We start from the raw sequence: 14,477 nt of genomic DNA, 5'->3' as shown, positions 1-14,477 counted from the left end.
AAGTGCACCGTCGCCCAATATAAGCCAATCATATGTCAAATACATTTGACTGACATATGTCACGTCCAATTACTAGTTTCCAAACACGGAAGTGCGCCGTTCTTTAATGTAGCTTGTGGATGATGGAGACGGTACGCTACTGAGGTTAGTAAATGATAAATAAGTACAGGAAAATACTTTTGAGTTTAACAGTCGACCTGTCGAGTGCTTCAAAACAGGTAAGACCACTGTTCACATTTGTGGCCAATTACACGATGTAATAATGTATCTTTGGTCATGTTTCAACTGCGTATGTAGCGATAAATATGAGTTATCTGTGCCACATACACACGTGTGGTCGTTCCGAAATTAAAGCAGCCAGATGATACTTGTTTTAACGTCGCAGTTTACAACAGAATGATCGACGACTTCGAGAAGCAGGAGGTTCGCACCAGTGGGGAACTCTGGTCCCAAATTTGTGGTCCTGAGACGGACACGTCCTCAGACCACAACACTGACTTTCAAGACTCTTTCCAGCCGGCAGCACACGTCCATGGTCAGTGGAATGGGACCAGCAACCCCAGTTCGAGCAGTACTACATGGGAACCCATGGAGGATTCTGAGACCTACATTGCCAATTTAGGTTTGCAGGTTTTTATTAACTAAATCCAACTTGATCACACGTCTGCATATAACATTGAGCAGTGTTTTTCAACCAATGTGCCGCGACACACCAAAGGCCTACTGAAACGCACTACTACCGACCACGCAGTCTGATAGTTTATACATCAATGAGGAAATATTAACATTGCAACACATGCCAATACGGCCTTTTTAGTTTACTAAATTGCAATTTTAAATTTCCTGGGAGTTTTTTTCTTGAAAACGTCGCGTAATGATGTGTACGCGTGACGTCACGGGCTGTTAGGAATATGAGCGCTGCGCACACACAGCTAAAAGTCGTCTGCTTTAACGGCATAATTACACAGTATTTTGGACATCTGTGTTGCTGAATATTTTGCAATTTGTTAATTTAATAATGGAGACTATAAAGAAGGCTTCACGGTGGCAGAGGGGTTAGTGCGTCTGCCTCACAATACGAAGGTCCTGCAGTCCTGGGTTCAAATCCAGGCTCGGGATCTTTCTGTGTGGAGTTTGCATGTTCTCCCCGTGAATGCGTGGGTTCCCTCCGGGTACTCCGGCTTCCTCCCACTTCCAAAGACATGCACCTGTGGATAGGTTGATTGGCAACACTAAATGGTCCCTAGTGTGTGAATGTGAGTGTGAATGTTGTCTGTCTATCTGTGTTGGCCCTGCGATGAGGTGGCGACTTGTCCAGGGTGTACCCCGCCTTCCGCCCGATTGTAGCTGAGATAGGCACCAGCGTCCCCCGCGACCCCAAAAGGGAATAAGCGGTAGAAAATGGATGGATGGATGGACTATAAAGAACAATGCTGTTGGTGGAAAGCGGTGGATTGCAGCTGTCTTTAGCACCGAGACACAGCCGGTGTTTCTTTGTTTGTTGTGAAGCTTAAACACAGAGCGGTTAAGCGAACATGTTTCTATACATCAACCAGCATGTTTTTGGATGGGGAAATTGATGAATTGATTAACGTGGACCCCGACTTAAACAAGTTGAAAAACTTATTCGGGTGTTACCATTTAGTGGTCAATTGTATGGAATATGTACTGTACTGGGGCTTCACGGTGGCAGAGGGGTTAGTGCGTCTGCCTCACAATACAAAGGTCCTGCAGTCCTGGGTTCAAATCCAGGCTCGGGATCTTTCTGTGTGGAGTTTGCATGTTCTCCCCGTGAATGCGTGGGTTCCCTCCGGGTACTCCGGCTTCCTCCCACTTCCAAAGACATGCACCTGGGGATAGGTTGATTGGCAACACTAAATTGGCCCTAGTGTGTGAATGTTGTCTGTCTATCTGTGTTGGCCCTGCAATGAGGTGGCGACTTGTCCAGGGTGTACCCCGCCTTCTGCCCGATTGTAGCTGAGATAGGTGCCAGCGCCCCCCGCGACCCCGAAAGGGAATAAGCGGTAGAAAATGGATGGATGGATGTACTGTACTGTGCAATCTACTAATAAAAGTATCAATCAATCAATTGTGATATATATTATACCGGAGACATCAGTGGATAATTCGTTGTCCTGCAGCAGCTGTCACTCTTTGAGACACTGGGGTGTTCACCGCAGCCATCCGACCTTGAGGTATGTCTTTACAATCTTTATACATCTCACTAAAACACTATTAAAACAATAAGCAGATGAGGGATCTTCCAGGATTATCCTAGTAAATGTGTCTAATTACATCTGAAACGCTTACTTTGCCGCTGCCCGGAGCCGTCGCTTTTTTTTTCTTTCTAGTCCTTCACTATCAATATCCTAATTCACAAATCTTTCATCCTCGCTCGAATTAATGGGGAAATTGTCGCTCTCTCGGTCCGAATTGCTCTTACTGCTGGTGGCTCCCATTATAAACAATGTGAATATGTGTGGAGCCCTGCAACTCGTGACGTCACGTGCACATACTTCCAGTAAAGGCAGGGCTTTTCTATTAGCGACCAAAAGTTGCGAACTTTATCGTGGATGTTCTCTTCTAAATCCTTTCAGCAAAAATATGGCAATATCGCGAAATGATCAAGTATGACATAGAATGGACCTGCTATTCCCGTTTGAATAAGAAATTCCCATTTCAGTTGGCCTTGTGCCGTGAGATAGTCTGGTGTGCGTGGGAGATGGTCTAATTTCACCTATTTGGGTTAAAAATATTTTTTGCCAATTAGTAATTACAGTCTGCCAATTATGTGTTGTTGTTGAGTGTCGGTGTTATCAAGAGCTCAGGTAAAGTAAACGTGTAATACTCTTCCTCATCAGTAGGTGGCAGCTGCTGCTAATTGCCTTGTACTGGGGGTAGGCATGGCGATGTTGGTAGAGTGGCTGTGCCAGTAATCTGAGGGTTACTGGTTCAATCCCCACCTTCTACCATCCTTGTCACGTCCGTTGTGTCCTTGGGCAAGACACGTCACCTTGCATGGCAACTCCCCCCGTCAGTGTGTGAATGTGGAAATACTGTCAAAGCGCTTTGGGCTCCTTTTAAAAAGGGGTAGAAAAGCGCTGTACAAGTACAACCCATTTACCATGTAGATGTCGGAAACCACGGGAGGCAGCATGCAGGTCAAATTGTGACTAATGCTTAAACGAAAAATAAAAGGTGAGTGCCACTGAGAAAAGGCATTGAAGCTTGGGGAAGGCTATGCAGAACGAGACTAAAACTGAACTGGCTACAAAGTAAACAAAATCAGAATGCTGGACGACAGCAAAGACTTTTACTGTGGAGCAGAGACGGCGTCCACAAAGTATACCCGAACATGACATGACAATCAACAATGTCCACACTAAGAAGGATAGCAACAATTTAACTATTCTTGATTGCTAAAACAAAGTAGATGCGGGAAATATTGTTCAAAGTAAGACATGAAACTGCTACAGGAAAATACCAAAAAAAGAGAAAAAGCCAGCAAAACAGGAGCGCAAGACAAGAACTAAAACACTACACACAGGAAAACAGCAAACAACTCAAAAAAAGTCACGGCGTGATGTTACCGGTCGTGATAGTACACCTACTTTGAGACAAGAGCTATAGTGATGCGTGCTTGGTTATGGTTTGAAGTCATATCCAACAATTGCAACAACAACTTTTTACTGTCAACTGATTCTCGTTTTTTTTAATGATTTCTGCTGGTGTTCTGCGCAAAAAATGTGCCTTGGATCAAAAAAGGTTGAAAAACACTGACGTAGAGTGGTTCCAATCATTGTCTTTGCTTCAGAGAACCGACTGAAGAAGCTGAAGGGTCAGTCGAGTGAAGTCACCTCCAGGGACATGCTGCGCTCTTTGTCTCAAGCCAAGAAGGAATGCTGGGATAGGTTCCTGCACGACGCAGAGACCTCAGAGCTATTTCAAAGCGGCGACATGGATGAGAGGTATGACGGAACATGGATGTGACCTAAAGCAGTGATACCCAACCACCGGTCCGGGGACCGGCGGTCCCCGCACAGGGACAATAATTAATTTATAGCCTTTCGCATTTTTTCCAAATTAACTTTTGCCTGTCCCACTTAAACACACCAATAAGCTTGTTTGAACAATGCACATTCATAATCAATCAATCAATGTTTATTTATATTAATGCTGCAACTAACAACTAATTTGATAATCGATTAATCGGTCGATTACTTCGATTAATCGTTTAATAATCGGATAAAAAAGACAAACTACATTTCTATCCTTTCTAGTACTTTATTTAATTAAAAAAACAACAGCATACTGGCACCATGTCCTTTCAACTTGCCAAATGAAACAAGGCGAGTGTTACAAAAAATTTTATTTTGAATTTTTATAAAGTGCACCATTGTCATGCACAATAGCAATATTTTTAGTTGGGGGAATTTCAAACCTGGCCACTACCTATTCCAACCATTCTGCAATGTTGGATGCTGAATGTCTTTCCTCTAGTGGCATGGTCGTAAGGCAGATTGACTTCATGTTCCTTAGTTGGGGGAATTTCAAACCTGGCCACTACCTATTCCAACTATTCTGCATTTTGGATGCAGAATGTCTTTCCTCTAGTGGCATGGTCGTAAGGCAGATTGACTTCATGTTCCATTCGTCTCCAATGTAGTGGCATGTATTGCCACTTGTCCACACATCAGTAGTGAGAGCAATTTGGCTCTGGGTGGCTTTCATGTCAGTCTACACTGCTTGGAATGTCTGCTCGTACTTCCTCTCCATCAGTTTGGTAAAATGGGTCCTCGAGGGAAGAGTGTAACCAGGGTTGAGGACGTGAATAATTGGTCTAAAACCTTCATCTTCCACCATTGATAGTGGCCTCATGTCAGTTACCAACATATTCACGATAGCATCAGTCAATGCAGCCGCTTGCTGTGGTGTGCAGACTTTCCTTTCTACCAAGTCTCTAATGCCGGCTTGTTTCTTTCTGAAATGAGAGAAACCATATTAGGAACGTACATAGTAGCATCATTTACATTAATACATACCCAGTTGAAACCATATTAGGAACGTACATAGTAGCATCATTTACATTTAACTTAATACATACCCAGTTGATTTTATTAATAATTTCTGACGTAAAAGACAAATACGCCACCACTTTAAAAAAACAGCTAAATTAAATAAATGGACTTTGGAGTTGCAGCATACACCGATAACACAGAAATGTAACTCATCAGAACTGGATCAGATATAGTACATGTTTCTGTTGTTAATAATCAAGGATTAATTTTAAGATACCTCTGAATAATGGCATGAAATATTCCAGCACCTTCATAACGTTTAGTTATACTAAAGCGTCACTCAAATCTAAATAGATTCATATGGCTTTATGGGGCCCTGCTTCATTAATCCATTATGAAACCAACCTGAGATATTTCTGTCTGTTACGTTTATTTCAAAATTGGTAACCGTGCGTTTCTCTCTCAAAACGGAGTCAAATGGGCCAGAGACCCATTATCAGCCCTGAGTTGCAACAAAGGGATAACGTTAACGCTACTCACATAAGAGCTGCTGTGCTTAACTCAAAACACCGAAAATGAAGTCGTCCACTCTCCAGAACGTTCCTAACACTCTGAAAGTTAATCAATTAATCAATCAATGTTTACTTATATAGCCCTAAATCACTAGTGTCTCAAAGGGCTGCACAAACCACTACGACATCCTCGGTAGGCCCACATAAGGGCAAGGAAAACTCACACCCAGTGGGACATCGGTGACAATAATGACCCAGTGGGACGTCGGTGACAATGATGACTATGAGTACACAACAGTTGCTGCTGCGCTTCCTTAAAAAAAATCTCGTTAACAAAAGATTAAAAACACAGACGTACCAAACAAATCAATATACCCGGACTACAGGTGACAATGATGACTGAGTACACAACAGTTGCTGCTGCGCTTCCTTAAAAAAAAATCTCGTTAACAAAAGATTAAAAACACACAGACGTACCAAACAAATCAATATACCCGAACTACAAACTTAAAAAGTTACGTACCGTAAGTTCCGTTCCCTTCATCCATGGCTCCAACATGTTTCCTTTTCAGGTGCTCCCGAGGCAATGTTGTCCTTCCGTGCCACGTGAGGTCCATGCTGCACATTTTGCAAGAAACTGTCTTTGAAGCCTTTAAAGTGTTCCCAAACTTTTGACTTAGGTCGTACACTTTTCTCCATTGAAGCAATAACCTCAAGATGTTTCTCCGTTGAACTATCCGTACTGCTTTCCTCCGCTATTTTTCGAATGTTTCCAGGCAAAGAAGACTGCGTGGTCACATGAGCTGCACATGACACATCATTGGCTGGCTTACTGCCACCTCATGAGACGTAGCCGCAGTGCATGCGCATAGCGTACATCAGGGGTGCCCACACTTTTTCTGCAGGCGAGCTACTTTTGAATTGACCAACTCGAGGGGATCGACCTCATTTATATATATAATTTATATTTATTTATTTATGTAAGAGACATTTTTGTAAACAAGTTAAATGTGTTTAATGATAATACAAGCATGTGTAACACATATAGATGTCTTTCTTTCACGAAGACAAGAATATAAGTTGGTGTATTACCTGATTCTGATGACTTGCATTGATTGGAATCAGACAGTAATGATGATAACGCCCACATTTTCAAATGGAGGAGAAAAAAAGTTGTCCTTTCTGTACAATACCACATGAAAGTGGTTGGTTTTTGGCATCTAATTCATCCAGCTTCCATACACTTTACAAGAAAAACATTGGCGGCAAATTTCGTAGCATGCTTGATTGACATTCACGGCACCCGAGGGTCTTGTGAGATGACGCTGGCTGCTGCCAGTTCATTATTATTATGAAAAAATGACAGAGAGAAAGGCGAGAAACACTTTTTATTTAAAGAGACTTTCGCGCCGTCCCTTCCGTCAAAACTCTAAAGGCCGACTGCACATTTCCTATCTTCACAATAAAAGCCCTGCTTCATGCTGCCTGCGCTAACAAAATAAGAGTCTCGGAAAGCTGGCGTGCACAAGTGATGTGCACGCCAGCTTTCTGAGGGATCGCTTGTGCACGCCAGTTTTCCGAGACTCTGTATTTAGTTAGCGCAGGCAGCATGAAGCAGGGCTTTTATTGTGAAGATAGGAAATGTGCAGTCGGCCTTTTAGAATTTTGACGGAAGGTACGGCGCGAGAGTCTGTTGAAATAAAAAGTGTTTCTCGCCTTCCTCTCGGTCATATTTTAATAATAATGATCTTGCAGCAGCCAGCGTCATCTCACAAGACCCTCCGGTACCGTGAATGTTATTTAAGTGACGTCTTGGTGAAGATTGATCACTAATTTTTAGGTCTATTTTTTTAAAAGCCTGGCTCGAGATCGACTAACACACACCCCGCGGTCGACTGGTACCTTGCGATCGACGTAATGGGCACCCCTGGCGTACATCCTACGAATCGATGACTAAATTAATCGCCAACTATTTTTATAACAGATTTTAATCGATTCAAACGATTAGTTGTTGCAGCCCTAATTTATATAGCCCTAAATCAAAATTGTCTCAAAGGGCTGCACAAGACACAATGATGACGGTTCAGATCCCACATCAGGGCAAGGAAAAACTGAACCCAATGGGACAATGAGAAAACCTTAGAGAGGACCGTAGATGTGGGGAACACCCACCCCCCCCCCGACCCTGATAGGGACAAGTGGTAGAAAATGGATGGATGGGTTGATGACATTGTTTTCCCAGCTTGTGTGACTGATCGGACATATTTGTATTGACTTTGGAAAAGACCTGTAACTTGTGTCTTCCTTCCTAGCGCCCTGGAACACTTCAAGAGGTGGTTGGTCCCAGAAAAGGTGGCTATCAGTGCAGAGGAGCTGGAGTTTCTGCTGAGGCCGTCTCAGACGAAGGAGCCCACGCAGGTAGAGCTGCATCAGCAAGAGAGGGAAGAGGAGGAGGAAGAGCGCCACCATGTTGAGGAAGATGAACCTCAGTACCCTGAGAAATAAGACACTAACAATATTAGTTATTTTACGTCTTTGGTCTGTGAAATTATTTCACTTTTTTTACACCACTAGTTATTTAGGTCCACCATGAATATGTAGTATAATGTTGTAAAAAGTTTCGTCATCATGATACAATAAAATGTGTTTGTTTATACCAGGGGTCGGGAACCTTTTTGGCTGAGAAAGCCATTAAAGCCAAATATTTTAAAGTGTATTACCGTGAGAGCCATATAATATTTAACAGTGGAAAAAAAAAAAAAAAAAAAATGTATGCATTTTTAAGTAAGACCAACATTTTTAGAGTATAATAAGTCTTATTTTTGTTTTATAACATTTTTATTCTGAAGCTAACCAATAATAAATAAAATACTTCATACCATTGATGCGACTTCTTGAGCAGGTGTGGTAGAAAACGGATGGATGGATTAAAATTCATGAGAATGTTTTATATTTCTAACGTTATTTTTAATACCGATTACCAGCGGAATTAGAGAAAAAAATGTGTCTGAAGGCCGGTTTATCTGATTTTTAGGAACACTAATACAAAAACTCACAATGTCTAATTGAATGCTAAAAACGTTATGAGAGGCTGTCTTAAAAAAACAGAATGGTATTTTACATTTTTTTTACTGAACGAGACACCCAGAATATACATGAAAACAAAGCATGTGGGTTTTAGAATATAAACTATGAACGATAAAACACTGACTATTGACAACATATGAACGTCACACCACCTCTCGATCGACATATTTTACAATCAAACAATGCAACAAACACAGCGAAATATGAAAGTGAAGGGTAAAAAAAACACAATCTGATACATCACTAAGCTTTAGAACTTTGTTGTAAAAATGTCTGTCCCTGACACCCGCATTTCAGGTTGACTGCTCTGGAAACACTCTGTGGAAACGCTTACCACCCACACTGCTTGGTGCCTCGTCTGAGCTGCCGTGACTTACATTACCACAGTAACAAATTAGATTAGCATAGTAACTAATTAGATTACCATAGTAACTAGTGTATCATGCAAAAGAACAGATTTCAACCATTGAAATACTTTGTATAGTTCAAGACTCACGGTAATTTGAAAACATCACTGCACACCATAATGGCAGCTATAATTTCCATATTGAAGATCTAAAAAAATTATTTGGGAATGTCCGGCGGGCCTGATTGAAAAGCATAACGGGCCGCAGGTCTGGCGTTAAGCAATGTCAGCTGAGATGTATCTGAGAGCCAGATGCAGTCATCCAAAGAGCCACATCTGGCTCTAGAGCCATAGGTTCCCGACCCCTGGTTTATACCTTCATTCCTTTTCTATACCTGATTGGGTTCAGGGTGACCTCAAGCCAGAGCGTATCCCAGCAAGGCTTGGTACACCTTTGACTGGTCGCCTGCCAATCACAGGGAACATACAGACTAACAAACATCCAAATACAATCAAACCTTATTTATATAGCACTTTTCATACACAGCCTAATGGCAAACAAAGTGCTGTCCGGGAAAAAAAAGAAAACCTACACACATTCACACAAACACTGTTGATAAAGCAAAAACTAAATATGGCATGGCACTGAGGATTTGAGGAAAAATTTTAGCATTGAAGCATCTACACATCTAAGTTTAGTATATACATTTATATAAAAAAAGTAAATATTAAGTTAATAAAAGCAAAGGAGATAAAAGTAATAAAGAGACGAAATAAAACAGTTTATGATGATCAGTAAAAGGTATGTCTTGTTTTTTTATTTTATTTAACACCATATAGCAGGCCTATTCAACTACAATAACAAAGAGGGCCGCAGTATAAAGAGCCCAAAGATTCAGGGTCCAGACATCAAAATATGGGTGTTTTGTCAGAAAGTGCCGTTGCAGGTTATATTTCTTTGAGACCAAGTTTACTAAATTTTAAAGTAAACTTCAGCTTTCACACTGCACTGCTAATAAATTCAGTATTCTGCCCTCACTACCCGTTTCAAGCATGCGCAGCTATTTAAAAGCACGAAGAAACAGAAGCTCCAGAAATTTTGTTGAGTATTGATGTCCCTTATTGGAAATATTTTCTTTCCTTAGTGTTATTGATTTACACCTCTTTATTTAAGTCAGAATCAGACATACTTTATTAATCCCAGAGGGGAAATTAAAAAGTTTGTACAAATGAAAATATAAACATAAAATGAACAAATGTAAAACATTTTACATATTGTCTATTGTGTATTTTACATGAATAAAATATATAGGTTATACTGTTAAAGGCCTACTGAAACCCACTACTACCGACCACGCAGTCCGATAGTTTATATATCAATGATGAAATATTATCATTGAAACACATGCCGATACGGCCGGTTTAATTTACTAAATTACAATTTTAAATTTCCCGCGGAGTTTCTTGTTGAAAATGTCGCGGAATGATGACTCGTGTTTGTGACATCTCGGGTTGGAGGGGACATAATAGCCCAGCACCACACACGGCTAAAAGTCGTCTTTTTCATCGCATAATTACACAATAATTTGGACATCTGTGTTGCTGAATCTTTTGCAATTAGTTCAGTCAATAATGGAAACTATAAAGAAGAATGCTGTTGGTGGAAAGCGGTGGATTGCAGCTGTCTTTAGCAACAAAACACAGCCGGTGTTTCTTTGTTTGTTGTGAAGCTTTAACACAGAGCGGTCAAGCGAACATGTTTCTCCAGCAAGTTTTTGGATGGGAAAATTGTGATATTAAGTCGGCTTTTACCGGAGACTTCAGTGGATTATGCGATTTCCTCCTGCAGCTCAAAAAGGCAGCTGTGATCTTGGCTCCTCCATTGGTTTCTCTGAGGGACACTGGCCTTCACCGCAGCCACCCGACTTTAAGGTATGACTTTACAATCTCACTAAAACACTATTAAAACAATAAGCAGATAAGGGATCTTCCAGAATTATCCTAGTAAATGTGTCTAATTACATCTGAAACGGTCCCACTGCTGCCGCCTAGAGCCGTCGCTATTTTATTTTTATTTGAGCTTCACTCTAACTTTCCTCATCCACAAATCTTTCATCCTCGCTCAAATTCATTGGGAAATTGTCGCTTTCTCGGTCCGAATAGCTTTTGCTGCTGGAGGCTTACGTTATAAACAATGTGAGGATGTGAGGAGCCCTCACACCGGTGACGCACGTGTTGCTGCTACTTCCGGTAGAGGCAAGGCTTTTTTATTAGCGACCAAAAGTTGCAAACTTTATCGTGGATTTTCTCTACTAAATCCTTTCAGCAAAAGTATGGCAATATCGCGAAATGATCAAGTACGACACATAGAATGGACCTGCTATCCCCGTTTGAATAGGAAAATCTCATTTCACTAGGCCTTTACTAGATACACACAACAACACATGTTTACACATAAAAATTACACAACATTCACACACCAAACATTGCACATAAAGTGTAGCATTACCACCCTCTACTGGTCAAAGTTAGCGTTACATGTATTAAACAAACTTTGTCAGTTACTCTTAGATACATATCCATCAATACAAAAGACACCACAAAGTCAGCAATTTCAATACAAAACAAACTAAATATATCCAGGCACAATTTATATCTACTTACGAATGTTTGATCAAGTTTCGTGATGAAGCTTCCATGCCGCCATTTCTTCCATGTTGCTGCTTGTCCGCATGAGTCTTCTTCTACTCACCCCACTGCTGCTTCACTGTGTCACATATGCCCCTCGGTTGCCCTCTGCGGGGTGGCGGTAGTACTGCATACATGATCAAACAAGAGTTTGAATGGTTTCATCAAGCCTATTTGGGTGATGTTTTGCAGACCGGATGTGGCCCAGTTGTTTGGACTTGTGATATGGACTATCTAGCTGCTGATTATTAACCTGACGTCTACCAAAAAGGAGAATCATGGTTTCTCTGTAATTTGACCAAAAAATGTGCTGGCCCTTCCTGCAGCAGCTGTGACATTTAACACACTGCACACCTATGTTGCCCCTGTATGGCGAAGTGGCAGAGCACTTAAATGTCAGCATCTTCATGTAAAACATGCTGCACACTCAACGCATCTGCATCGCTCACACTGAGAACTACTTGTTTTTGTTTTAACTGAGTGGAGATGTACTTTGGTAATTTAACAGCATTCAGTCTGCAATGAACTTAACCCTCACCGTGTTGCCTTTCAAAATCTTCTATGCAGCAGGAAATATAATGTTGACATTTTTACTTACACTTGTAAAGAACATAATGTCATGGCTGTCTTGAGTTTCCAATCAGTTCTACAACTCTTCTTTTTTTGTGAATGACTAATAGGAGCACATACTTGTTGGTCACAAAAAACATCATGAAGTTTGGTTCTTTTTTGAATTCATTATGGGTCTACTGAAAATTGTGACAGCATTGTCCAAGGACTTTGGGAAGGCCATTCTAAAACCTTAATTCTAGCCTGATTTAGCCATTCCTTTACCACTTCTGACGTGTTTGGGGTCATTGTCCTGTTAGAACACCCATCTGTGCCCAAGACCCAACCTCCGAGCTGATGATTTTAGGTTGTCCTGAAGAATTTGGAGGTAATCCTCATTTTTCATTGTCACATTTACTCTCTGTAAAGCACCAGTTCCGTTGGCAGCAAAACAGGCCCAGAGCATAATACTACCACCCCCATGCTTGACGGTAGACATGGTGGTCCTGGGATTCGAGGCCTCACCTTTTCTCCTCCAAACATACTCCTGGGTATTGTGGCCAAACAGCTCACTTTTTGTTTGAAGGGACAGGTGTGTGCAATCACTGTAAGTAGGTATGGTGATTGGTGACAGGTGTGCTCAAGGCTACGTGGGCTGCCATGACAACTGTGCAGGGAGCGAGAGAGAGGGAGAGAGAGAGAGAAAGAGAAAGAGAAAGCGAAAGAGAGAGAGAGGGAGAGAGAGAGAGAACACTGGAGAAAAACTAGAAATGTGACAAAATATATATTTGTTTAATTTTGCCACATCTTTGATTTTGGGAAGGAAGCCAGTAACATTTTAGAAAAGAGGAACATTTACACAAGACAAGAATTGCTATAATTTTCTTTTTGGTGTCTGGATTGCATGCAAATAATCTGTAGCTTTTTTTGTCAGGGTTTGGTGTTTTCTGTAAATAGTTGTGTATTCATGGCTATTGTGCAATCTACTACTACCACCACCAGGTGTGAATGAATGAAGGGTTCCCACTTCTCTGTGAGCGCTTTGAGTATCTAACAATAGAAAAGCGCGATATAAATCTAATCCATTATTATTATTACTATTAATAGTTAGTCAGAGTCATTTATGTGGAGCTGTTTTATTCTACAAGTTGTATTATCGTCATGTATGAGATCATGTAAAATGTTGACATTTTACACTCTGGAGAACAGCTACTACTATTGCAGCAGTTCATATGAATCTTAAATTATTTTATCTGAAGGTTTTTAATCCAGCAGATGGCAATGATGCAACACTCATACAGTATCAGTGCTGAGTCGATACAGGTAGTGACTGTGCCATATGCTCACTGAGGCCTCATTTACCCATTACTAGTAGAAACTGGTATGTATTGACACCTATTATAGCAAAACATATACAGTATAAATATAATTATTGATCTGTTTCAACAACGCTTGTTAGGTGTCCTATGAGCAACATCCGTCAACTCCGTTGTGGAAAACATGAAAAAAACATCATGAGGCTCATTGTTACATGTATTTGTAATAACTTATTGATTATAACAACAATTTAAAAAAAATGCCCTGAACATTTTTTTTATTCTGAAGCTAGCTCAATGTAGGCTTTTTGGTGAGAACGCCCCCTTCTGGACACTACTTCTGCAACTATAAAAACATTTTTATGTTGGGAAAAATACAGATATACACTATATATATATATATATATATATATCTATACATATATATATATATACATATATTCATTTAGATTGGAAGATATGCACGCTCTTATATGCTAAACCAGGGAGATTAATAATTTATTTTATTAGGAATAAGCGGTAGAAAATGGATGGATGGATGGATTTTATTAGTGTAAATTGCATATTTGACAGAAAAAACAAGAAAATATTAAACTATTTTACCTGTATATATTGTGTATGCTACAATGTAGGACATATATTTTGGTTTGAGAGCCCCTTGTGGACAAGGGCTGACACTACACCTGCAAAGAGTAAATCCATCCATTTCCTACCGCTTGTTCCTCTCAGGGTCGCGGGGGTGCTGGAGCCTATCCCAGCTGCACTCGAGCAGAAGGCGGGGGAACACCCTGGACTGGACGCCACATCAGAATACTTAAAATGTTATTAAACGGTTTGAATTACATGAATACATTTTATGTGATTGAAAATCAACATTATATAGACAATATTATGTAATAAACATGAAATACATATTCTCCCTAATTTTGTAGAGGCCTGAATGTTGGCATTTATGTGGGCC

At 40.7% G+C, this 14,477-nt stretch overlaps 1 protein-coding gene and 2 long non-coding RNA genes across 3 annotated transcripts; 1 reads left to right on the top strand and 2 right to left on the bottom strand.

Annotated features, from left to right (window-relative positions):
* Window positions 1–61: 61 nt before the first annotated feature.
* Window positions 62–9,764, top strand: ccdc32 (coiled-coil domain containing 32). The gene is made up of 4 exons (XM_061895841.1): window positions 62–218; window positions 386–622; window positions 3,815–3,968; window positions 7,843–9,764. The coding sequence occupies exons 2-4, from the start codon at window positions 397–399 to the stop codon at window positions 8,033–8,035; spliced, it is 573 nt and encodes a 190-aa protein (XP_061751825.1). The 5' UTR covers window positions 62–218; window positions 386–396; the 3' UTR covers window positions 8,036–9,764.
* LOC133549928 (uncharacterized) lies at window positions 4,355–6,910 on the bottom strand. Its single transcript, XR_009806203.1, has 2 exons — window positions 6,054–6,910; window positions 4,355–4,981 (listed from the first exon to the last, which is right to left on the bottom strand). It is a non-coding gene; the product is annotated as an uncharacterized LOC133549928 (long non-coding RNA).
* LOC133549927 (uncharacterized) lies at window positions 7,501–12,855 on the bottom strand. The gene is made up of 4 exons (XR_009806202.1): window positions 12,726–12,855; window positions 11,628–11,778; window positions 9,359–9,429; window positions 7,501–8,024 (listed from the first exon to the last, which is right to left on the bottom strand). It is a non-coding gene; the product is annotated as an uncharacterized LOC133549927 (long non-coding RNA).
* Between the last annotated feature and the right edge of the window lie 1,622 nt (window positions 12,856–14,477).

This window comes from Nerophis ophidion, linkage group LG03, assembly GCF_033978795.1.
Source record: "Nerophis ophidion isolate RoL-2023_Sa linkage group LG03, RoL_Noph_v1.0, whole genome shotgun sequence".
Classification (NCBI taxonomy): Eukaryota; Metazoa; Chordata; class Actinopteri; order Syngnathiformes; family Syngnathidae; genus Nerophis; species Nerophis ophidion.
The sequence above is the reverse complement of the archived record's forward strand: the minus strand, read 5'-3'. Positions and strand labels throughout refer to the sequence as shown.